The 26901-nt window shown below is 34.9% G+C and overlaps 1 protein-coding gene and 1 long non-coding RNA gene across 3 annotated transcripts; both read left to right on the top strand.

The window, feature by feature from the left end:
• The first annotated feature begins 924 nt into the window (after positions 1-924).
• On the top strand, positions 925-3999 carry LOC125220373 (protein FAR1-RELATED SEQUENCE 5-like). Its single transcript, XM_048122543.1, has 4 exons — positions 925-934; positions 1692-1878; positions 1944-2456; positions 2544-3999. Exons 1-4 carry the CDS (start codon positions 925-927, stop codon positions 3997-3999), a joined length of 2166 nt encoding a protein of 721 aa, XP_047978500.1.
• Positions 4000-10285: 6286 nt separating this feature from the next.
• Positions 10286-15303, top strand: LOC125185118. Of its 2 annotated transcripts, XR_007170053.1 has the most exons (4): positions 10286-10493; positions 10848-10918; positions 12642-12858; positions 15015-15303. It is a non-coding gene; the product is annotated as an uncharacterized LOC125185118 (long non-coding RNA). The 2 variants fall into 2 exon arrangements; XR_007170054.1 differs by lacking the exon at positions 10848-10918.
• Positions 15304-26901: the final 11598 nt, after the last annotated feature.

Below are 26901 nucleotides of genomic sequence, written 5' to 3'. Positions count from 1 at the left end.
TGTTGACATTTTAATACGAGTTGTTGACATTCGATATTCTCGGTATTGATATGTGAATTGTAAGTGTTGTTTTTTAGTTGTTGACATTTTAATACGTGTTGTTGACATTCGATATTCTCGGTATTGATATGTGAATTGTAAGTGTTATTTGTTAGTTGTTGACATTTTAATACGAGTTGTTGACATTCGATATTCTCGGTATTGATATGTGAATTATAAGTGTTATTTTATTGAATGTTGAAGATTTGAAGATTTGATGATTTGAATATTGAAGAGATTTGAAGATTTGAATGATTTGAAGATTTGAATGTTGAAGATTTGAAGATTTGAATGTTGAAGATTTGAAGATTTGAAGATATGAATGTTGAAGATTTGAAGATTTGAAGATATGAATATTGAAGATTTGAAGATTTGAAGATTTGAATGTTGAAGATTTGAAGATTTGAAGATATGAATGTTGAAGATTTGAAGATTTGAATGTTGAAGATTTGAAGATTTGAATGTTGAAGATTTGAATTTTGAATGTTGAAGATTTGAAGACTTTGTAGCTAGAATTTTAGAGAGGATTTTAGAAAATGATTTCAAACACAATTTAATGAAAAGACAATTATACCCCCTTGTTGACATAATGTAGTATTTGTTGACATTTTGTTAATCTTGTGGATTAGTGGCCCATATTGCATCTCATTTCTCAATTTAGCTAAATAATCTCAACCTAACAAGACCCTATATATATATATATATATATTTTCATTCCATGATTCACGTTCTTTTAATCTGATGAGATTTTTTTTTCCATGGTTATCAAACCCGTTCTGTGAAAAAATATTGTATACGTCTCTTTTGAAGAACTACTGTATTATTTCTGCTTCGAACAACGGTAATCTTCCTCGCCATCGTTAGTAGCATCAGCGTTTATCGAAGATGGAAGAAGGTAATTTTTTTTGGGAAGCATGATGTCTGATATTACGATAGTTGCTTAAATTTGGTTGGGTTTTTTTACTTGATTTCATCAAACGTATGTTCGTATTCATAGATTTTACTAATTTGTTTGTGTTTGATTACACTTTGTATTTTTTTTCGTTTCTTATTAATATTTGCATCACGTTGGTGCAGAATTTGAAACTGAGTATAGGGAGATGAATCCATTCCCCTAGGGTATAGATTGGTATAGGGCTAGGGTCTAGTAACCTCTTATTTACGAAAATTAACTTCACCACACAAATGAATCCATTCCCCTAGGGTTTTCCAATCCATTGGGCTAGGTTTCTAGAAATTTATGTTAATCTATGTTTTTACTATTGCTTTGAAAAGCAGGTGATGTACTGATACGGATTGATGATGTACGCAACTAAGACGTTAATGTATTCCTTGTGTAGTTATTATCCGAAATCATTTTTTTAATGTCATGCATCAATTGTTCGTCTATCCATTGAATTAGATCCATTCCCTTTGGGTTTAGAAATCCATGGGGCTAGGTTTGTAGTATTTATTGAATTAGTTTTTGAATTAAAACTTCAAAAACGGTATGGAGATAAATCACTTTTTGCTTCGCCATAATACCAACATTATTCACTAAATTTTAATTTGTTCGATATAGCAGTCTGTGCAGTAGGTTATGCAATTTTGTACGCTTGTGTATATATAATGTGTTGTGTTTTAACTGACCTATTCCTTTTTTTTATTAACAGTTGTGGTTGTACCCGAATGCTCTCAAGAGTTGAAGCCATTTGCCGGACAAATGTTTAAATCACTTGATTTTGCTGTTGCTTTTTACAATGTGTATGCTCGCGCCGTTGGTTTTGATACCCGAAAGCAAGGATTGAAGAAGGTGGACAATGTTGCTACATGGCATTACGTAGTATGCAGCAGGGCAGGGTTTAAAAGTGCGATGACCTATCAGATCAGCTTAACGCACGAAGTGGGTTCTCTATGAAACGCAGAAAATTATCGAAGAGATGTGGGTGTAAAGCTGGGGTATCGTTCAAGTATTTCTCCGAAGGAGGCAATCCAGGTTACGTCGTCCACCAGTTTCATGAGGTCCATAACCATTCAATGGTCGAGGTTCATCATCAGCATTTCATGTCAATCAATTGGAAATTGGATGAGGTTCATCATAAATTCATACTTGACTGCTCTAGGGCTAATATAGGGCCGACTATGACATTCAAGGTTTTGAAAGAAGTTCTTGGTGGATTTGGACATGTTAGATGCACTGTTGGTGATATCCGTAATGCATCTCGAGACTTGAAAGCCTACGCGCATGGGTTTGATGTGCAAATGGTGTTGAATGATATGGCTAGGAAGAAGGAATTATCTGACTCTTTCACATATCATTACGAAGTCAACGAGAGTAATCAATTGGTCGCTTTATTTTGGTGCGATGGTTTGTCAAAGAGGAACTACCAGATGTTTGGTGATATTGTGGCGTTCGACTCAACCTACAATACCAACATGTATTGATCCCTAACTTTTTGTAATCTATTTTTTTTTCGTAGTATACGGCTGATTTCATAATAATGTACTCTACTAATTTGTAACAGGTACCGGATGATTTTTACACCATTTACTGGCAAGGATAACCACGGCAAACCAGTAACTTTTGCAGCTGGATTGGTTTGCAATGAGAAGACGGGCGCTTTTGCGTGGTTGTTCCAAAAGTTTATTGAGTGCATGGGGGTCGCACCGAAGATGATAGTAACAGACCAGGATTTGGGCATGCGATCAGCCATTGAGGAGATCCTTGTAGGCACTAGACATAGGTGGTGCATGTGGCACATCATGTACAAATTGGCCGCAAAGGTGCCTAATAGGCTGCTGAAGGATGAAAATTTCAAGAAAGACTTCAATGCCTGTGTGTGGTCTGACCTTCTGGAACCCGAAGAATTCGAAGAAAAGTGGAATACAATCATGGACCAGTATTGCTTGGAAGAGGTGGATTGGTTCTCTACACTGTTTGAGTACCGTCAGCTTTGGATACCTGCATATTTCAGATATTTCCCTCTTGGCTCGATGATACGAACGACATCAATATCAGAGTCAGAGAACAGCTTCTACAAAAACTTCTTGAAGCCGAGTGCCAATATTGCCGAATTCTATTTGAATTTCAACAATGCGTTGGAATTTCAACGTAATGGTAGAGCTAAACTGGACTACGAGGATTCGACTAACATTCCAATATGGGCGGCTGATTTGCCAATAGAGAGACATGCAGCAAAATTGTACACAGACAGTATGTTCAGAGTAGTACAGGAAGAGATTGTCGATGGCCATTTTCACTGTCGGATTGCGTCCTTGTCTTCTACAGAAATGCTTGATTCGTACAAAGTTAGGGACCGGTACAGCAACACATATCGTGTGAGGCACGACAAGGAAGAGGATTCTTACACATGTGAATGTAAATTGCTTGGAAGACAAGGATATCCGTGCAGCCATCTTTTTATGGTCTTCAAGAACAATGGGTTGCAGTGTATACCAGCGCAATACTGCGAGGGCAGATGGATGAAAACTCCATTAGCTAAAGCAGTCCACGGGGTGATCGATGACACCTTACCTACGAGGTCCATCGTGGATGACCGTGTCACTCTTTCGAATGAAGCGATTGGATTGTTTTATGGTTTTCTGCGCAGGTACGAGAAAGACACAGGAGTATTACGTTCGTTTATAGATGGGATGAAACAAGTTGGAGATTCTCTCAAATCCGGAGCACCAATTCCATCTACATCAAAAAAGACGAGATTGTGTGAAGAATACTATGGAATTGAAAGACCAGAATCTGTTGATGTTCATCCTCCAGATGTGATGAGAACTAAGGGGTCATGTAGTGACAAGCCTAGCCGAATGATTTCTCAAAGGGACAAGGCTATCAAGGAGGCGAGCAGACCACTTCGAAGATGTAGGGCATGCGATGAGTTGTGCCATCATGATACCAGAACCTGTCCAACATGCATAGATGTTGCCAAAGAAAATGAGAAGCGTAAAGGAAAGAGGAAGTATTAATTAGTGTTCATTTTTTGTTTCCAGACTTTGAGTTCAAAACCTTTGCTGCCAGTTTTCAATTGGCAATTAGATGTTGCATTACATTATGCAATTCTTACATTGTTTTCCGTGTTTTTAGTTGGTGTTTTTGTTGCTCCCGAATTTCTAATACTGCGTTTACTATTCTGCAGTAATAATTGTATTACTTAACAGCTACATATTTCTCAATCTCATTTTTTTACATTTTCTTGGAGTTTATTTACATTATTCATTATCCTGAGCATTTCGTGCATTATGTCATGCATATTTACATTACTCATTATCTTGAGCATTTTGAGCATTATGGCATGCATATTTACATTACTCATCATCTTGGACATTCCGTGCATTATGTCATTCCCATTGGATTTGAAACCAATAAACACTTGTTGCATTTAATGATGCATTGTTTGATCAATTTTGTACATCATTTGAATCTTACACATATCACGCATTGTGGCTACCGTTATGTACATTATCACCCAAATTACATTATAACAAGCATTTTGTACATTATGCATTTTTTCATTCCTTTAGTACATTAATATGAATCCCAGTAGTTAACTGCGAAAAACATACATCCATAATTCACTACATGAACAAAAATCTGTTCATCAAAAACAATCGGATAATTTAACTACAAAGTCCAAACATCCTTCCATAAAAAACAATCCCATAAGTTAAAAACAAAGATCAAACATCCATCCATCAAAACAATCCCATAAGTTAAAAACAAAGATCAAACATCCATCCATAAAAACAATCCCATAAGTTTAGCTACCAAAAACCCATTACTGCTAATTTTTTCATAAGAACACCCTACTCCAAACCATACTCTTCAAACCACTTCCCGAAGTTGAACCTTGGCGGCCTTTCATTCCAATGAATTGTTGCGCGGGCCTGGTTAATTTCTTTTCTACTGTTGTGATTACAAGTCAGCAAGGTCCGCATGTACTTAATCCTCAATATGGCCAAGCTCTTGACCCCCTTAGCAGTGAGACCGCACTCCCAATTCTTTTGTGAAGCTCCAAAAATCTTTCTATATGACGCATCAAATACACACCATCTTCCAAGGGGTTCAGGATCGTCCTCCACGGTACTGTTACAAGATTGGTTGTACATTTGCGGACTTGTTCAGCTATTTTGGGAACGTGGTACTTTTCCAGCCCAGCCTCAAAAAAATTTCTATAAAAATTTAATAAAACAACAAGAAAAAATAAATATTAGGCAAAACATTAATATTATACTTATACACTCAACTGCAACAAGAATACGTACCACAATATGAGGCGTATTCCCATACTTTTCATTGAAAGAGTTATGCGTGTCGGTGGGCGTGTGGTCGATGATGTGCATTTTTTCCAGCAGCAAGATCACAAATTATGAAATAAGACGAGGTATTGGTAACCGGGAAAAAAAACTGCATAAATAATAAAACAAAGGTTATATACAAGCAATAGCCTATAATGTACAATTCTGTATTCCAAAAAATAATCAGGCTACTCATGTTCTGAACTTGATACATAATCAACCATAAATGTATTTATTATGTATCCGAACTTTTCTGCAATGTACCATCACTGTAAACTTATAAAAAAATAATGTAATCACAGAATATTATAGATAATCTACTTATTGGCTAAAATACTGAACTCTGAAAAGTATTTGTAGCCTTTATATTCATGCAATTTGGTTGTAATGTACTAAAGTCATGATATAATGCATAAGGTGGTAAGTTCAGGTAATAATACATAATGTGCCAAATTCAGGTTATAATGCATAATGCACTAAATTCATGTCATAATTCATAATGTACTAAAGTCATGACATAAAGCATACTGTGCTAAATTCAAGTTATAATGCCTAATGTACCAGAGTGTAATTTTCCCATAGGAACTCCGGTATTGGCAAAGTGTCGTTAAGAATGTTTGTCCAGAAAAACTCAAACGAGTTTGGTTCTCCATTTCCATCTTCTTTCAACTGATAAAATGGATTCTGAAATGCATTTAGTTCTAATGTAAATATACAACAACCAGCAAAACAAAATCGAATGTTAAAATATTATCTTTTGACTCACGCTAGTCTGTGTAGAGAAGAACAGTCTTGACACTGTTTCAGCTGCCTTCAACTTCTCCATATTATTAAGGTGAGAGCTCCATGCAATTAACACTGCATTGTTCACTTTCTTATAGGGACCAAGAAACAAGAATGACTCATTTCTCGTTGAAACCGCGTTGTCTTTGTAAACAATAGAATCCCTGCAAATTTTACGGATTGTTAATATCAAAATTACAAGTTCATCAAGTATGCAAAAAATGGTTTCAAACTTACGGTTCGTTCTTAATCGTGTCAAGTATCCAATAAAACAGCTCCTTGTCTTTTGCATTGGCTTCCTTAGTGATTTTCACCTCTCTCTCATTGAATGGAGACCGGAAAGCTTGCCTTTTTCACACGTGTCAAAGCCGCCTTCTTGCATTCCTGGATTAATGAAGAATGAAGCTCGTAATGTACATTTCAACCACTTAAATACTGTTGAGAATAGGTACACGCTACACAACCTGATCCTCCACAAAATCACTATGTAAGTCATCTGCTTTTCCCTTGCCTCTTTTTTCTATGACTTTGGCTTTACCCTTAGCCGTTGGCGTCATGCCTCCCTGCATGAAATCATAATGTACACATTAATGTTTTATCAAAACAAGCATATGCTTTAGAGAAAGGGTAAACATTGAACCTCGTGATCATCCCCACGCCCAATAGTTTTTTCAAACCGTCTTCGCTGAATAGGTCTTTCCATAGCATCTGCATCCACATTCTCTTTCCCTGTCGCAAGAACCCCTTTTCCTTGTCTCGTAGCAGCAACATTCCGCTTCTTAGGAGGCTCATTTACGGCCACAGGTACAGTATTCTTCTTAGCCCCACCATAACAAGTTTGTCTTGTGGCTATCATGTTAGTTAAAAACAAAATAATTACTTAATGTACGATATTCAAATGTTAATGTAAAATAAAACTAAAAAAATGTACCGCCTTCTGCACTGCATGCCGTGGTATTGTTTTTTTGGTTGATGCAGCCCCACTGCCATCGCAAACAACACCTTTTCCCTTAGCAGCAGCAATTTTTTGCTTCTTCAACGGTGGTTTGTCAGACGCATCATCCTCTTTCCCCTTAAACCCCCCATCCGAATTATCCGTTATAGCATTTCCAACAGCCTGCAACACTTGCCCCTTAAAATATTAATAATGTTCTTCGAATACATACATAATGCATATTAACAACCATTTCATGTCAACTAACAATGATTAAACGTACCATTTGTGGCTCTATCACCAATGTAGCGGAAACATTGCCACTAGGACTGTGAGTAGGTGGTTCATGTTGTGCGGTTCCATCATTAACCATGTCCGTATAATGAAACTCAACGTAAGTACCCTCATCATCTGAAGATTCTACATCTGTCATGACCAATGTCTCTTGCGTAGCATTTTGGCCAACATCATTCACCCCGCTAGTTCCAACAGTCTCAGCGCGAGCACTAGACTCTGGCCTATCTTCCGGTTGTGTTTCTAGAAAGAGTACGAATGAAGGCCTGTCAAAGTCTTCAGTTATGGTTTTTTTCTTATCATAAGCTTGCATCATGACCTCTATCTCCGCAATCCACTGAGGACTTAATTCATCATCGTCTTCCTTTACTTGTGTAAGGGTTGCCACTATTTCTTCATTGGGTTGGACGTTATCATCCTCCACTCCCAGTAGCTTCTTCGCTATTTGGCTGCCAAGTCTGAAGCAACCTTCATCCATCAACTGGGTTGGTATTATCTTGAAATAATCAACCCAATCTGAAATCGACTTTGCCATGTGTGCACTACGAGCAACAAACTCATCCCTGAAATAGTAGTTTGGTCTCTTCTTTCCTCTGCCCTACCACCAGTATTCAACCGTTGGAGTCTCCTCCTTTCTTTTTCAAGTAGGTACTTCTCCTTGTCAATTTTGTCTTCCAAGAAACCTGTTCCAAACTTTTTTACCTCAGTACTCTCTGCATCCTGCCTTTCTCTCACAGCATCCGTTGTCCATCCCTTTACAGTTGGTCATGCACGTAGCACTCTACGCCGGTAGTACACAACTCTATCAACATATGCGCACTGACAAAAAAAAACCCCAAACATTGATGAATAAATGTTATTTAATTTTAAAAATTTACAACTACATGAAACACACATCACTCACCACCAAAAAACTGATCGGTCCAGTGAATGACACACTTGTGCTCGCTTTCCAAGATTTGTACGTTAAGTCTAGAACCGATATCAGATAGGCGCACCAGTTGAAATTTCTTATCTCATCAACATCGTCAATGTAATGCAATATCTTTGGCTTAAGCATACCATCACTTGGAGTCTCAATTAGTGCATTCTCGAGCAAAAACATAAATAGTTTCTTGAACTCAGGTCCTCCATCGACATCTTGCACCATCAAACTCCCTATCTCCCCGGCCGTTAACAAATATCGACTTTTGCCCAAGCGTCTAGCGACGTCATCATTGTACACGAAGTTTGACTGGAGTTTGGTTGTGCGTTCAATGAATGTTTCATCTTTTGGGAATCCAAAAGTCAAATGGACGTTGTCATCGGTTAGGTGCAGCCCCTTATCCTTATCATCAGAGAACGCAATAGTGCAGTGAGGTCTGTCGAACACGGAGAGCACCCAGTGGGCCAACTTACCAGGAATTTGCGGTATGTTGTAGTTGAGGATTGCTCCAAAGCCTAACTCGTTCACGGCTTCAATCTGTCGCGGATTAAGCCATCTGTATATTGTTAACAAACTCATTTGGACATCTCCTAAAATAAAGATTGTCATCCTTCTTGTTTCTAGCTTTTTGGGACACAGTAACAGTCTCAGCCTCTGCCCCGGTAACCTGTGCCATTATCAGCCCTGACGAGTCTGGAATGCCGTCCACAACGTCCTCATCCCGAAGATTTCTTGAATTTTTTTGTACCTATTCACAAACGTTGTCTTTTTCAATGGAAAAAATAATTGATAAATAATGTATACAAACAACCCCTCTATGTAGCTTTTCAATCATATAAATGCACATAAACTACGTTCACTACTCACTGATTTATACAGAGTCATGTATATTTAGCAAACAATAATGTCGTAACCTATGATGTACCAAATTACACAGATAATGTATCAAACCAACACCCATATCAGCAGACGCTATTCATGTAGAAATCTGTATGCTAAATGTATTATAAATGCATTAGCAATGTACCATAACTCTAACAGCAATGTGCCATAACTCTAACAGCAATGTACCATCAATGTACTCATATCAAAGAATGATGTTTTAACAGAGGATGTACCAATTTCTCCAACATGGTGGATCACAACATTCATTACAGTAGAAGCCTATAATGTACAGTAGAAGCCTATAATGTATCAACAATGTACAGTATTGATGTGTAAAATCTGTCTTTTTACAATGCACCACCAGATCATAATAATGTGTTAAATAACTGATGAACAAAACTATAGCAATGATGTAGCATAGAATTTGCAACAATGTACACAAAGTTGTTAACAATGTTCAGGCTTCACAAAAAAAAAAAAAATAAAGCCATTTACTTGTCGCTTGGCTAGCAGGCCTCCTCGAGGTAGTGCGTCTGTTCACCATTTTGTATGACATTCTTCCGGTGTCGTATGTCATCAAAAATTCGTTCATGATTAATCAACTTTACCGAACTCAATATACAAGCAAGCATTGATTCCCAAAAAATCGAGCAAGCATTGATGTATTGACAAAAAGCTTGATTCCAAAAAAAACGAGCATGAAATGTGTCATGAGTGGACAAATACAAGTTAAAATAGTACCCCCTCCGTCCCGGCTAAGATGACACATTGCTTAGCTGGCACGGGGTTTTAGGAGTTATTGGTTAAAGTGTTTAATTGGAGAGAGAGAAAGTGGGTGTAAGTAGTAAAGTATAAAGATAAAGAAAGATGAATATTTTAATAGGAGTGAGAAAAAGTGGTTGAGTGTATTAATTGGAGAGAGAAAGTTACCAAAAAAGGAAATGTATCATCTTAGTTGGGACAAACTAAAAAGGAAAACGTGTCATCTTGAGCTGGACGAAGGGAGTACTAAACTGATATTAAATCATATCTTAAAATATGTAAACAAGGAATTACATAGAAAACGTACTCCATAATATGAATAATAGTCATGTGTATTTGTATTCAATTAAAATCACATTTAAACATAAATAATATAATTACCGAAAATCCCCACCTACAATCGGCGATTGAAGGATTTGGAAGAAATTCTCCAATCGCCAGCAAAACCAACAGATCGGCGAGGAAATCAACAGTTCGGTGGTCTCAAAGCCGGAGACGTACTAAAACATTTCCCAATCAACTAAAATACAACTACTGAAGACCACAAATTTGGGGAAAAAATCGATCGATTATATACGGAAGGTAAAATCCAGATTACAAATTTGATGATTCATTTGTTATTTAATGTTTATAAATTGAACTTTTCTCTACAGCTTTTATGAATAGAATTCCTACAAATTTGCATGTCTAAAATCTGGCCGAGATACATAACAAAAATTGAAACTAGTTCACCATTTCTGCCTGTTATGGATCGACAAATTTCCTACAAAATTTGTATATCTATCGTATGACCTGAACTCGTAACAAATTTGGGGAACTAATTCGCAATTTCTGCCTTTCTTATAGGAGTTTTTTGTTAATCTTGAATTCATCAAAACAAAGCAATGAATATGTTTTTAAATGGACATTGTTTTGTACGTGTCCTCTGTTTTACAGATAAAATAGAAGAAAGAGCAGTCCCCCAAAAGCAATCAAAGCTTAAAATGACAGCAAATAGAGATTATAAGGTTTACTTTAACTCACCTGCTTGATGACTTAGAGTTTTATATGCTACAGAATTTTTATGGTAGTACATTTCTTTAATTTCTTCTTTTCATTAATTTGAGTAATTATGGCTGCAAAAAAAATGGTTAACATTAGAATCATATCACAAATAAGACATAATAAGTTGCCATTAGAAATGATTTCATGTATAGATATAAACAGTTCCTAAAAATAGGAAATATAAAAACCTAACTTAATCTTGTTGCATCTACAAAAATGGTTTATTCTTATTCTGTTTTATTTGGATTCTGATTTCTGATGGATTATGAGGAGATAGAGAACAATCACATGTTCCTCTTGAATGGAAAATATTTTGGTGTTCTAATGCATCTGTTTTCTGTTTAATTTGGTTTATAATGGTTTCATGAGAAAACTGTATAGTATTATACCTGTTCTTCTTGAATGAAAAACATGTTGGTATTGGAATTCATCTTTTTATGTTACAGTATTGATCCATTGATTGAAAAACATGTTGGTATTGAAATGGGCGTATATAAATGTGTTTAACTTCAGTAGTATATAAATACTTTATGAGCGTATAATACTATACAGGTATACAGGTATAATACTATACAGGTATAATACGTGGGATTAGTCGCTCATAATACGCCCATTTTAATTATGCTGCCACTGGAATTCATCTTTATGTTAAAATTTGTTACAACACAGTAGAGTTGACATAATTAATACATCAATATGATGAAAAATTATAATAAACTTTGCTTATTAAGTTTATATCATTAAGAGTTTAACATAAAGTTTGTGTTTGATTAGAATAGAAATAGATCAATTATATGTTAGCAAAAATAAAAGCAGATGTTAAGATACACAAATTCATAAAAGAAGCTCATCCTATCAATTTGACTAAACAGAAACAAATAAATTAAGAACAGAGACTCAGAGAGTGAATTTGTAAGAGAATTGATATAAAAAAAAAATTGGGAGGAGATTGGGTATGCAGAAAATAAATTAGGGAAGAAGAAAGAAAATGAACTACACTATTACTTTGTTAATTATATAATAATAAGTACACTAAGGAATATTGTATAAGATTAGGCCCATTTAACTTTATAAGTTTGCACTTAAACTAAGGCCTATTTCGTGTCAGCATTATTAACTTATTTATTATACCTGGGCTATTTTTAGGGGACTTATAATTGAGTCAAAAGAAAAAAATTCTAACCCTAAAAACATACTCCCTCCGTCCGCCATTAGGAGTCCCATTTATGGGCGGCACGGGTATTAAGAAATGATAAGAAAAATGGGTGGGGAAAAAAGTTAGTGGAATAAGGGTCCAATTGTATACTCCCTCCGTCCCAATAAATATGAAACGTTTGCTTTTCGGCACAGGATTTTATGTAGTGTTGTTTTGTGAGTTAAAGAAGAGAGAGTAAAGTAAGAGAGAGGGAAAAGTAGAGATAAAGTTATTTCTATTTTAAAAAACGTTTCATTTTTAATGGGACAACCCAAAAAGGAAAACGTTTCATTTCTAGTGGGACAGAGGGAGTATATATTAGTTTTAAATGAAACGTGAGTGGAATAAGTTAGTGGAAGGTAGGACCATATAACCATTTATGGTAAAAGTGAACTGAGACTCCTATTCGCGGACGGACTAAAATGGAAAAACACGACTCCTATTCACCGGACGGAGGGAATAACAGCTGCCTCTCTCACTCCACTTTGCAGAAAAAGAAAAAAGAACCCTAGAGAACATTATAACCGTCTCTCTCACTCCACTCTGCAAAAAAAAGAAGAAAGAGGAAGAACCCTAGAGAACATAAACAGCCGCCTCCAGCTCCTCTCATTACCTAAAGAGCACAAATGACATGGCAGGCATGGGAGGCTACAACCTACTCTACTGCATCAGCAAAATATCAACATATCAATATGTCAATATATGAAGGTACGAAATTCTTTTATCTATGCTCTAATGGGTGCACATTAATCCTAAACCTTGTAAGATTTCTATCATCTATGTCTATATTTTTCATAAAATATTTCAAAGAAACTTTTTTAATTAGTGAAAAGCTGAAACTTTTATCAAATACAACTACAAATTAGTACCCTCCCACTTTCTACCATTTTCTTTACGAAAAAAAATCGTGAGTATGTTTTCAAATTTATGTACTTAAAATTCTTTATAATTTAATGAGTTAGATTTCAACTGCTTACTGTCGTCCCCTTTCCCCATTTTCTTTAGGAAAATGTTTTTTTTTTTTTAATCAAATTTAAATACTTTAATTTTCTAGATTTAGAACTTCTCATTAAAATTACTGCACCATATTTGGTGCAGTGAAAAAACATTTTCACTGCACCAATTTTGTATCTGAATTACATTACATGCAACAAATTGCAATGGAAAGTGAATAATGGATCAGTAACAATATTAATTTATAAATGAATTACATTACATGCAACAAATTGCAATGGAAAGTGAATAATGGATCAGTAACAATATTAATTTATAAATGCTTTGCAGGAAAGAATGTGACATTTAATAGGCTTTCACTCTTTCCCCATTTTCCTTTAAAAAAACGGATTTCAAAAATATTTTTAAGTTTATATACATGAAAAGTTTTAAATATGCATTTTAACATAACATTGATTTGTTTTCCGGGACAAATTCCAATGGAGATTGAATAGAAGATCAGGCACAACATTGAAAGAATGGAAGAAATAAATATATTGTAGAGTCCTATTATTCACAAATCCAGTCTTAAATAGGGCTGGGGAAAAATACCGAAATACCGGTCTTATCGTACTGAAAAATTACCGAAAATACCGAATTTTGGGTATACTGTGACTTTCGGTACGGTATGATACCTTACCGAAAGATTCCGGTAAGGTAACGGTATGAATTTTTAATACCGCGGTATACCGTTGCATACCGAAATTCGGTATATACCGTAAATTAAGGTATATACCGTAAACTAAGGTATATACCACAAAAATATAAACACAATTATGTATAAAAAATATTTTATATATTTTTAAATTATAAAATCTATTGTGAAATATAAATATAATTATGAATAAATTATATTTTAAAAACTCTAATTTTCTATTTTAATTGATGTTGAAAGTCAGGTATACCGCAAAAGTAAGGTATACCGAACTTCGGTATGGTATCGGTATGGAAATTCGTCATACCGAAGTTCGGTATACCGAAAACTTTGGTAAGGTAAAGGTATGACTTTTTTGCATACCGTATTTACGGTAAGGTATACGATGTGGTGGTTTCGGTAAGGTATACCGTACCTACCCACCCCTAGTCTTAAAGACCGAACTAGAGACCAAATTAGGGCCATTAGATCTAGATTTTAATGGATGAGATTAAACCATGCCTCATGAATTTCGCTACTTCATTATGTAAGCAATATACTTCAAATCAGGGGTATTTCGATCAAATCACATCTAGGGTTGCTTCTCCTCATTCACGCCGCGCCTCTTCTTTCTTATCTCTCTCGCTCTCTTCTTCTCCAAATCGAAGAATACTTCTCCAAATCGACAAAATTTTTCTACAAATCGAAGAATTTTTCTACAAATCGACACATTTTCTTCCACAAAGCTACTTCTTCTCCAAATCTCCAAATCTCCACCCGATTCATCTCACTCCAATCGATTCATCATCAACTGAAATCGATTCAGCATCTTCATCTCAGTAATCGATTCAACATCTCCAGCTGATTCAACTATAGTCGATTCACCCACGCCGCCCCGTTTGAGAATATATAATATCACTTGCGTGTTGCTGCTTTTGGAATATTGACATGTTGTAGATTGATGCTAAGTGGAATTAGGATTCTACAATTTGTTCGATCTATATTTGCTATTAGTTTGGTTCTTGATTTTGTTTTTTTTCAGATTTTTTTTGGTTAATGTTTGCATCTAGGTAATTTATGGCTGTGCTTTTTTTATTTCCACTATGACCTGTTTATGTGTCTCTAGTTCTGGTTAATGTGGTTATGTGTCTCTACATATGTGGTTAATGTTATTACTTCTAGTTAATGTGTCTCTACTATGACCTGGTAGTTTGGTTTCTGATTTTTATTCAATTAGTTCATGAAGCATGGCAACGTAAGGTCAACATAGGCGTTAAATATACTCGCAGGCTGGCAAATCACAACCAGTAGAGAAGTCAAATCACGAGGAAAGTTCATCTGATGTTCAACCACAAGGAAAGTTCATTTGATGTTCAGCCGGAAGTAAGCACTACAAGCCAAATCCCTACGCCAGAAGATAAAAATGAAGTTATGATCAAATTACAATGAAGTAGTAAATTTATAGAATGAAGTTAACTGTGTTATATGAATTTTCTTTACTGTGTGTTGTATGCATATTTTTGTGAAGAAATAGCATTGAATGAATTAACTAACTTATTCGATGAAGTAATAACCTCATGAAATGAAACAATTGAAAACTGAAATGTTTTGCATGCATATTATGCTGAAAAACAACTTTGAATGAACTAAATAACTTATGAAGTAATGATCTCAAGAAATGAAGTAATATAAACTGACTTATTATTTTGTATGCATATTTTGGAAGAAATAATATTGAATGAACTAAATAACCTAACTGATGAAGCAATAACCTTAAGTAATGAAGTAATATAAACTGACATGTTTTATATGTATAAGTCTCTGAAGAAATATACCTATAATGAAGTAAATAACCTTATTGATGTAGTTATACACTCTTCTAATGATGTAATATGAAATGTGTTTCAAATGTTGAATTGTTGTTTCGCGTTTCATGTATATAGATGAACGGAAAAATCCTCTAACTTACAGTCGGTCGAGAAAGAAAAAACCGAGGACTACTTAAAGAAGAAATAATGTATTTGGGAGTTTAAGTTTAGGAGTAGATGTTTTTATGGCTGCACTGCACATATTTTAGAATTTGAGACTACATATAGTTACACGGCTTTTAATTTTGTTCTAGTTCACAAACACTTCATCTCTAAAAAATTTATTTCATTTTGCTCGTTCATTACATTGAGTTAATATGAAAAAAACGGAACTATTGATAAATGATTGCACAAGAGAAAATGTATCACAATAATTTTATTAATATGTTATATATTTTGTTTAGTATGAGATTGAATGGTTAACAAATAATAAAACAAAATACAAAAAATGAGATATCAGTTCACACACACAGTAATAAACTATTGGAATGAAGTAATAAAATATCGAGTACATTATTAAAACTCTCCACACAGTCTATTCCATTCAAATTTGCAATAAATTAAGCAAATTCATATTCAAGTTCAAAGTGTAATGAAGTAATAAACAACTGGAATGAAGTAAATAACTATTGGAATGAAGTGCGAAACTGACTAGAATGATGTAATAAAGTACGAGTAAATAAATTTCTCACATAAAATTCACTAAATCAAAACACTACCAAAACTAATGTCAACGTTTTTCATCTTCTCATGTATCTTGTTGCAATTCCTTGAATCATGCCGACCAACCTTGTCGCATTTGGCGTATTTACGACCACACTTGGACATATCCTTTATTTCTTTCTCATGGAGGAAACTTTCCATCTACCGCAAACTTTGGAGTTGACGACATCAGGAGGATGAACTTCTATTTCACTAAAAACTAACGGTTGAAAGTGGAAAATTATAACAAACAAAAATCATCATTCAACCAGTATTTAAGTTCATTTAGCAATGTTATTACTTCAATATTCACATAGATAATTAAGTTCATCATAAGTACACTTGTGGGTTCATTCATATACTACATTTCTCACATTATCCAGATCTTCAAGTATATGTCCAATCTTAGATTTTGTCATTCCACATGTTATGATTCAATCAATGTTGTTTCTAAAAGAAACATGAACATTCTCTTCAACCATGGCACTCCTTCACCATCTGCTAGCATAAGCACTTCAACAATTTTATCGTTAACATTTCCTGGTTTCACGCCACCATGTTGTGCTATCTCTCTCATGAAAGGTGCATTACTTTTCCACTTATCTCTGTTGTAAAATATGCCACCTCTTGGAAATCCGTACACTAGCTCCACATCCTCTTCATTGAAACTAATTTTCTTCCCATTATACAGTTTCAACTTAGACTTTTTTCATCAAAACTTTTTAACACTGATAACGTCAATGTGCTGGGATGAAATGCAGAACACTCTCAAAACCCAACTCATTCACGGCATTTATTTATCTGTGCCTCATTCAGTTTGCTTAGGGCATCAACAAAAAACTGCGGCTTTCTTTTCACTAGAAGCCTTTGAGATAAATTTCCACACCCTGAGTCTGTTCTTTATTCTTATTGTGCATCTCTTCATCTTTGCTATTTATTCGTATTTACTTTTCTTTTGTTTTTTCAATTTTTTTATTTGATCTACACTGCTAATCTCAATATCGCTCCTAGTTTGCTTTGATATTTTTCTTTTCTCTGGTTTAAAATCAAACATAATAAATCAATATCAATTATACACAATATCATGTCAATAACAAGTATACCATGTTGACAGCAAGTGCATGTATATTCTTATGTCAATAGATAAAGTACATAATAAATCAATGTCAATAACAAGTATACACCCTGTGTGACAGCAAGTGCATAAATATTCTTAAAATTATGTCAATAAATAAAGTACATAATAAATCAATGTCAATATAAATAAAGTACATAATAATTCAATGTCAATAACAAGTATATCCCATATATAGCAAGCACAATTATCTGGTTAGTATTATGTCAATTTGACTATGTCAACATCGATTCTAATAAGTATACACTATGTCAATAACAAGTATATCATGTTTAAAGCAAGCACAATTATCTTATTACTATTATATCAGTAGTTAAAGTTTATAATGTCAACAACAATGATGTATATCCAAGTTGATTGTGATCCATTAACCCAAGATTTATACCTTTGATGATGTTTGATCTTCAATTGCAACACAAAAACACAAAAACAATAAAGGATAGGGTGGAACTAGCCTTCAAAAACTAGATCCAAAAAGATTTGATGGAGAGACAAGAAATGAAGAAAGTGAATTTGATATTAGCTAAATCCATTGATGGAGAAAACACACTAATCAATCTTCAACATACTAGATTTAACTAATGGCTCCACTACTCAAAGAAATTCACAAGCCCTTTGATGCATATCTATACTTGATCATACTTGAACTTGCAATTGATGGAAATTACATACTTGAACTAGCAATTGAGGAACAAGCAACCTAGAAAACTAGGAATTAGATAAAACCCCCAAAGGGGAAACTCTCTCAAGAGAGAACAAAGCTCACAAGCTACAAATTCAACAAAAACCCCTTGGAAAATGAGGAAAATACTATTTATAGCTTGGGTGACCCGACGAGGCAGAATGGGGTCCGAAAATGACACCCAGCCGGGTGATTTATCACCTTGGTAATCCACTCCGCCGAGTGGAACTTTTCCACAATGCGCGGCTTTCGTAAAACAGCCATAACTCCCTCCATCGGACTCCGATTGAGGCATGTGAGATACCTATGCGAAGCTCTTTCGAAGGCGAAGACATTGGTAGTAGTTTAAGAGCTTTTGGACGTCATTTCGATAGGACGAATACTGATTGAATCCAGCTACAGTTGCACGGCTTCCATGATCTTATCATCCTCCCCTTCTTGGAAAGGATTTGTCCTCAAGTCCGAGTCTTCTCTCTTCCTTGCTTCATTGGGTCTTTGGCATATCTTCTCCTTCATCTTTGGACCCCAACCAATCTATGCCTCACGTCGAAGTGAAGACTATTGCCGCCTAGCAACCGTGGGCATATCAAACAATCAAGCATACACTATGTCAACAGTATACAATATTATCTCAATGACAAACATATACCGTTTATAGAAAACACAAGTATTAACTATGTCAGTAGCAATTGTATGAAATGTCAATAACTTTTAAAATTTAAACAAATCCTTAAGTGGAAGAAGATGCTTGTTCTCTTCCGTTTTTTCCAGCAGCATTGTTCATTTCCATCTCTCCCGATTAGGAGATGAATCACGGCGAATAGAAGAGAAGATGTAGAATTGAATAAGAAACTTGGGAGAAAAACGTTCGAGAATTTTACAGAGGTTTTTGAATATAAATTAAACATTTTAGAATTGAAATGACAAAAATACCTCCTTGTTGACATAAACTACACGTTGTTGACATTTCGAAAATCTGGTGGATGTGTGGCTGAAAATGGATCTTAGTTCTCAATTAGGTCCAAAAATCTCAACCTAACATGACCACATATTATATAGGTACGCAAATACTAACTAATTTATTAATTAGTATATTAATTATTCATTTCGATTAGATATTATTAGGATTTGGAAACGAAATGTGACATATAATAGTGGTTGAATGGTACAATCATGTAAAATTAAAAAATTTACCGGTGTTCAGTTTAAAGATTCACAGATTGCTAATCATGCTGATGCCATTTGCATTTTTAATGCCAATTTGGGCCCATTTGAACATAAAGAAAAATTTATTACCTATATCTATGATTTCAATTGGCATCGATCTTCTTCGATCTTCCCAGCCTCATTATGAGGTTCTCATCTTTCTGCCCAATTATCTTCTGAAAATTGTCGTGGAATCGGAGTTTCTAAATTTGGAAATTCTTTCATTTTTAACGATGTGTGACATATTTTCCATTAACAATACTTCATTTCCTTTTTCTTTTTATCTCTCTCTTTACAAATTATGCATTAATTAACATGTACCCAATCAAGAGTGCATACTCTTATCGGACGAGGGAATATGTCATATGATAGAATTCTAAATAGAATTTATTTTTCATATAATACATATATTTAATACCCCTCCATCCCAAGGTAGTTAGGACATTTTTTCTCTGGGAACATGATTTAAGAAATTGATTTGTTTAAGGTTAAAGTGAAAAACGTAAAGTAAGAGAGGGAATAAAGTAAGAGCATCCGCAACGCTGCCTCGTTGCGGTCTCGGTCTCATCTCGACGAGACGAGACGGCATCGAGACAGCGTTGCAGCTCCCGTCTCGTATCGACGAGACGAGATGTCTCGACGCCCGACGCGTCCCGGCGAGGCCAGCCTCGAGCTGGCGAGACACGCGCCCGGCGCCACATGGCGCGCGCGGGCGGCTGGCGTGACGCCCACTCGCCGACCCGCGAGTGGGCGTCGGATTTATGACATCATAATTCGATTTTTTTAAAAAAAAATCAGATTTTTCGAAAAAAAAAATTAAAAAAAAACGGAAATATGACCGTTGAACGGTCATATTTTTAAATTTTTTTTTTTTTATATTCTATATATGCTCTTCTCCATTCTCCATTTTACACACAAACACACATCTATTCTCTCATCTCTCTTTCTTTCCTCTCCAATCACTTCTATAAAATCATTCCTTTATTTTTTTCTTCTCCCAAATTTAATCAATTATGGATCCATTTGAGCAAATGCGTCGAATAATGGAAGAATCGCTAGAAGAAGATCGACGTAGGGAGGAGGAAGCCGCCGCGCCTCCTAGGCGACGCCGGACATACATCCACCGTAACCGGGAGGAAGCCGCCGCAAGGTTGGAACGTGATTACTTCAGTCCGAACCCGGTGTAGGGAGATATCTACTTCCGTCGCCGTTTCCGTATGTCACGCCCGCTATTTTTGCATATCGCGAGTACATTGGCGGCACGGGAAGAGTTCTTCAGAGAAGGGTTCGACGCTGTTGGCCGTCCTAGCCACACGACGCTCCGAAATGTACTGCGGCGATCCGTCAACTTGCTACTCGGACAAACGGCGGATGCGTTCGACGAATACCTTCACGTCGGAGAATCCACTGGGCGACTTTGTTTGTTGAACTTCAGCAAAGGCGTCCGGGCAGCCTTCACCGCCGAATTTCTGAAGAAGCCAACCACCGCAGATTGTCAGTTTCTGCTCCGTCTTCACGAACAAGTGCACGGATTCCCCGGGATGCTCGGGAGTGTCGATTGCATGCATTTGCAATGGAAGAATTGCCCTGTGGCGTTGAGGGGGTCATACACGAGCGGCCACAAAGGCACCCACCCCACCGTTATACTCGAGGCCGTCGCCGACTACCGGCTATGTATTTGGCATGCGTATTTCGGGGTCCCCGGCTCGAACAACGACATCAACGTGCTCAATAACTCCGACCTCTTCGCCGAAGTTCTGAATGGTAAAGCGCCGGCCATCAACTTCGTCGCTAAGAATCGCCAGTATAAAATGGGGTACTATCTTGCCGACGGCATCTATCCGAAGTGGCCAACCTTCGTGAAGACGTTCAACAGGCCTACGGACGAAAAGCAGTCTCTTTTTGCGCAGAAGCAAGAGTCTACTCGCAAGGATGTGGAGAGAGCGTTCGGGGTTCTCCAAGCTCGATGAAACATTATCAAAGCCCCGGCTCGGCAGTGGTTTATGGAGAATATGGTCGACATCATGTATACGTGCATAATCTTGCACAACATGATTGTCGCCGACGAAGGACCTGAGGCGGGAAATTGGTTCGACCCTGAAACCCCGGGAAGCTCAACCGCAAGTAGTCCGCCTCGAACGGGAGTGCATCCGTCTTTGCAAGAGCGGTTGTCTATTCGGGCAAGGACACGTGATTCTACCGCCCATGCCCAACTCCAGGAGGATCTAATGGAGCACATTTGGGCAAAATTTGGCAACCGTTAGATGATCGTCACTAGAGAACTCCTTCTTCTGCTTCTTTGCCTCCATTTTTTTTATTTGAGTTTAAGTATGCAATTTGTAATTTCTAATTATGTCTTTTTTATTTTTTTAGTTATTTAAATTGTAATTTTATTTTATTTATAATGAAGTGTGTTTTTTATTAATTGAATTTGTTGGAATTAAAAATAAAAAATGAAATTGAATGAATAGTTAAGAGATGGTTAAGAGATGGAGGGATGCAGGTGTTGTCTCTTAGTTAAGAGATGAGCTGAAAAGTACAGTGGGGTCCATGAATAGTGAAGAGATGAGACGGTTAAGAGACGGATAAGAGATAGCGTTGCGGATGGCCTAAGAGACATGAAGAAAGATTAAGTAAAAGAGAGAAAGTTTTTACCAAAAAAAGAAATGACTCAATTACTTTAGGACAATAAAAAAATGAATATGACTCAACTACCCTAGACTGAGGGAGTATAAGATACATTTTTTTTTCCAACAAATTAGCTATCAATTAATGATTCTATTAATTGAAATGGAATGAGACAGTAAAATCAATTAGCCATAATATATCGTATACACATTCCCTAAATCGACAAATTATAATCAATCATCAATTATTAGACTAGAACATTTCAAGTCTATTGCTAGTAAGAAAAATGAGTATATTTATATAAGAAAAATGAGTATATTTATATTCCTTGTTCTATGAAAAATAGTTCTATTTTAGTATTGTGAGATATCCATAAAAAATAGTTTCATTTCTAGAAAAAATGCTTCTCTCTAGTACCTTTTTCATTTTTTCTCATCTCTTATACTTTACTCAGTTTTTCTCTTCATCTTTGTTACTTTATCAATTTTTCATTATAATCCATACCGTCCATAAATAAGACTATTTTTGGTGGACGAAGGGAGTAAAAAAAATGCATCATTGAAGTCAAATTAATAGAAATACTCCATCAATTTGCAAAATACCAAGATTCAAACTTAATTTTTTTCATTTTTAACACGTGTACCCCACACTCCATCAAATCAATATTCTCATATTCTAGCAATCCATAGAGGTAGCGCAGTTGGTTCTGAAGAGGCAGAGTTATAAAAATGGGTATTGATCGATTCATGTTACTGTCGTGTAGTTGCAACATCTTTCGGATACAAGTGTGAGACCCTTGGAGTTGGGGTTTCAATCATTTGCAAGAATACTCTCCTATTCTAGTACTATAAAATTTCTCTACTCCCCAGTTCCTATAGAAATAGGTTGAATTTCCTTTTCTGTCCGTCTCATAGAAATAATTGTTAGAGTTTGTATACTAGAAATCACCTTTCGAGTGATTGAATACTGTTAAAACTCTTATTTTATTTTCCAAAGGAATAAACAGATTATTTTTGTCATAATGTTGTTATGTTTTACATTTAATGGATATTTATTACATGTTTAAATGTATAAGTAACTTAACAAAGTCTAAGTCTTTGTTTTAGTAGACCGGTTGTGGGCGTCGTTCACTTTAAGGTAACACTGGACCTAGTCTTTCGGTAGATAGCATAAAGACACGTCTTGCTGTTAGATCCGTTCAGTGCTATACCACACCAATGTCAAATTATTTCAGTAAGGCTTAGAAATATGCGGACCGACATTGCAACCTTTCACGATAGGTAGCCAAAGCCTATCTAGGTTGTGAAATTCTTCTTTTTCTTTTGCAAAGCATTGCATAGATCTGACCGTGTTACCTTAAAGTGGACGACGCCCACAACCGGTCTACTAAGCAAAAGACTTAGACTTTGTTTACTTCTTATGCATTTAAATGTTTGTAAAACATCTTATAAATGCACAAGCAAACACAATGTAATAATAATAGTGATTCTATTCGTGCGAGACTGCTCGAATAATACTGAATCGGGTTAAAAGTGGATTATAGAGTTTTACGTATACAAGCAAGATTCTATTCGAGCGAAACTTGCTCGAAACATGCTTTTCGGTATACCAAACCTAACATACGTTGGTGTGGTATAGCACTGAATTAGATCTAACAACTAGACATGTCTTTATGCTATCTACTGAAAGACGAGGTCTCGTAAATTATTGTTTCTTAATCAATGTATGTTAGCATTGAGCATACGGTATTGATTACGCACTACTTTGACTTACCAAATGGTGCGGGTTTTTCGCAACCCAATAAGCCCTGGTATATTGGGTAGTGGTGATTAATATCTCAGCGGTGCTAGGATTGCTATTATGTTGAATCGTGCGCGAGGTGAGTCTCGTTTGATAACATCCTCAAGAGGAGCTTGAAATAAGGTTTTATTATTCGGAACCTAGCTCATTGGAGTTTGATTACTATATGAATAATAAATAAGAATTTCTTGCTGAGTCCGCTCTTTAAATAAATAAGATATTAATTAATTAAGTCTATAGCAGACAATAATTAATTAATGGATGTTTCTATATTAAGCGCGGAAAAAAAATATCAAGCAATGGAAACCCAGAGTACTTATAATTTCAGATTTGGATGGAGAGTGCAATATTACTTCTGTAGTGGCTGCTCGTAATATTCCAATTATAAGCTTATATTAAATTGGATTTAATTTAATAAGTAAAAACCTAATTGGAGGAGCTCATATCCAAAACCTTCCATAGATCTCTATCTGAGCCCAATATGCGACTTAATATAAATAGGATAATAAATGAGACAGAAAACACACTTTTTCTAGCAAAAATTTTCGTCCCTCTCTCTCTCTATCTGAGCCCAATATGCGACTTAATATAAATAGGATAATAAATGAGACAGAAAACACACTTTTTCTAGCAAAAATTTTCGTCCCCCTCTCTCTCTAGTAGAGGACGATTTTTCCTCTTCTTCGAGGGATAAGTTTTCCGTCTTCTTTATTTAAGTCCTAGTATACTGGTGAGATCAGCCCACCCTGATATCAGTTTACAGTCCGGGAACCAGACAGAAGATCCGTGGTTTAGTACTGAAGATCTTCAGGTGGAGAAGGCGCTAGCTATCTTCGATTCTTTGTAGAATCATCAAGGTAAAATAGCAAAACCGTAGAAAAGCATGTTTTAGGTTTTAATTAATTTAAAGCATGATTTATTTGAGTTATGAGCATGATACATGTGATAATTGCGCGAATAGAATTTGTCTAAATAATCTGCTAAATAGACCAGGATTATTATGTAATCGATTTATGTGAGCGCTTCCACTGCCAACCCCTTCAATAATCCATATTCATTTATGAATTTTTTTTCTACTTTTTTACTTTATTATTTATGAGCCCCCACTATATATTACACTATTTCAATTACTAGTTTCCATTATCTCTTATTTAATCAATTATGCATTAAAATCTGTGTCATCTCCAAATAACACATTTCTACTAAATAATGTGACCTACCTTACAAAAACTTTTACATGCATTTTCTTTTACAAACTCAAATAATTTACTCCCTCCGTCTCCCAAATATTGTCCCACTTTGACCCGACACGGATTTTAAAAAATGTAATAAAAAGTGAATTGAAAAAGTTAGAGGAATGTGGGTCCTACTTTTATATATTAGTTTTATAATAAAATGTGAGTATGAATGAATTAGTGGAATATGAGATCCACTACAAAAAAATAGTAAAAGGTGAAATGAGACAAATTTTGTGGTATGAATGGAAATGAAAAATGGGACAAACTTTAATAGACAGAGGGAGTATTAAAATTCATGTTAAATTAAAATAATTTTTTATATAGTGGATGGTAAGAGTATTATTAGGAAAAATTGTCATTTAAATCACAAATTTAGCTGATTTCCTGATTAAATCATAACTTATTCATATCTCTCAATTGTTCCATACAACGAAAATTTTAATGAAATTTGTGTAAATCATAATTTTTTGTTAACTTCTTAATAAATCTAACATTGTTCTATATTAGTATTCATTCCATCCATAAAATATAGTCTCAATATGAACGACACGAGTTTTAATAAGAAATTAGTAAATTAAGAGAGAAAGAGAAAAAATAGGTAAAGTAAGAGAGATATAGAAAAAAAGTACTAAAGTAAGGAAGATAGGAGAAAAATATGAGAGAGAAACTTTCCATTTTTTTGAAACTAGTGTTAACATCTGTGCTATGCATAGGACAAAAGATTTTTAAATAATGAAAATATATTAACTTAAAATAAAGAATATAGAGTAAATAAGTATAAAAGTATATTTACAGATAAGAACTAATTAAAATAAGTATTTGTAATATTATAAAAAACAACAAAAAAAATATTTGTTCAATTGTACTCTCAATGAAACATTTCATATTTTAGCAGATGATTGTATACTATTTAAATATTTGATATGAATGTAGTATAAAATAAAAGAAATAACAAAAGAGGAAATGTGTGAATGAAATAGAATAAGACATACAAATAAAGAAAAATTTAATACTACTATTTACAAAAGAATAAAAAAAATCAAAATATTTGAACGAATAAATAATTCACAACGATTAACAAAATCAGCTCAATTATAACCATGTGTACTTAAATTTAAATATAAATATATTTATAAATTATATATGTTGAATATAAATATATTTATAAATTATATATGTTGAATATAAATATATATTTATAAGTAATTTCAACATATTTAATTAAACTAATATGTTATATATGAAATTGTATATTACTATACACAACAACAATTATTGTTATGCAATATTATTCTTTGTTTGATAATGATATTAATTTAGATTCACTTTATATCATTATTTATTGGTGTTTCATAATTACTTGATTTAGCACATTTGAATTCAATATAAACATATTTCAAAATTTTAAGAAGTAAAAAGAATAGAAATATGAGTAAATAAAAAACAATTCAATCTATACAACATTTAAATATAATTACTTAATTCAAAAAAAATAAAGTCCAATATATTAAAATTTCAAATTAAAACTTAGCATGAATATAATAATAGAGTACAACACTTAAATTAAAACTATATTCTATCAATAAAAATATACCCCTACTATAAATTGCTTAATTTTATACCATTATTTGAAATTAAAAAAAAGCCCACTAAATATATTAGACTAAAGTCCAACCATTGTACATTAATACTCCTCAACCATATCTATCTCTCTCTAATCGGCGGCGGAAATCATCTCTCCGGCCAGAGCACAACTCCTTCTTCCTCGCCGGCTCTCCTTCCATACAGCCTCGTCGGTTGTCCCGTCTGTCGTGCCGCCTCACTCGCCTGCTCTACCTCTCGTTTCACGTATCCGCCGGCGTATG

This window comes from Salvia hispanica, chromosome 4, assembly GCF_023119035.1.
Source record: "Salvia hispanica cultivar TCC Black 2014 chromosome 4, UniMelb_Shisp_WGS_1.0, whole genome shotgun sequence".
Lineage (NCBI taxonomy): Eukaryota > Viridiplantae > Streptophyta > Magnoliopsida > Lamiales > Lamiaceae > Salvia > Salvia hispanica.
Note: the sequence above shows the minus strand (reverse complement) of the source record. Positions and strands in the feature narration are given on the sequence as shown.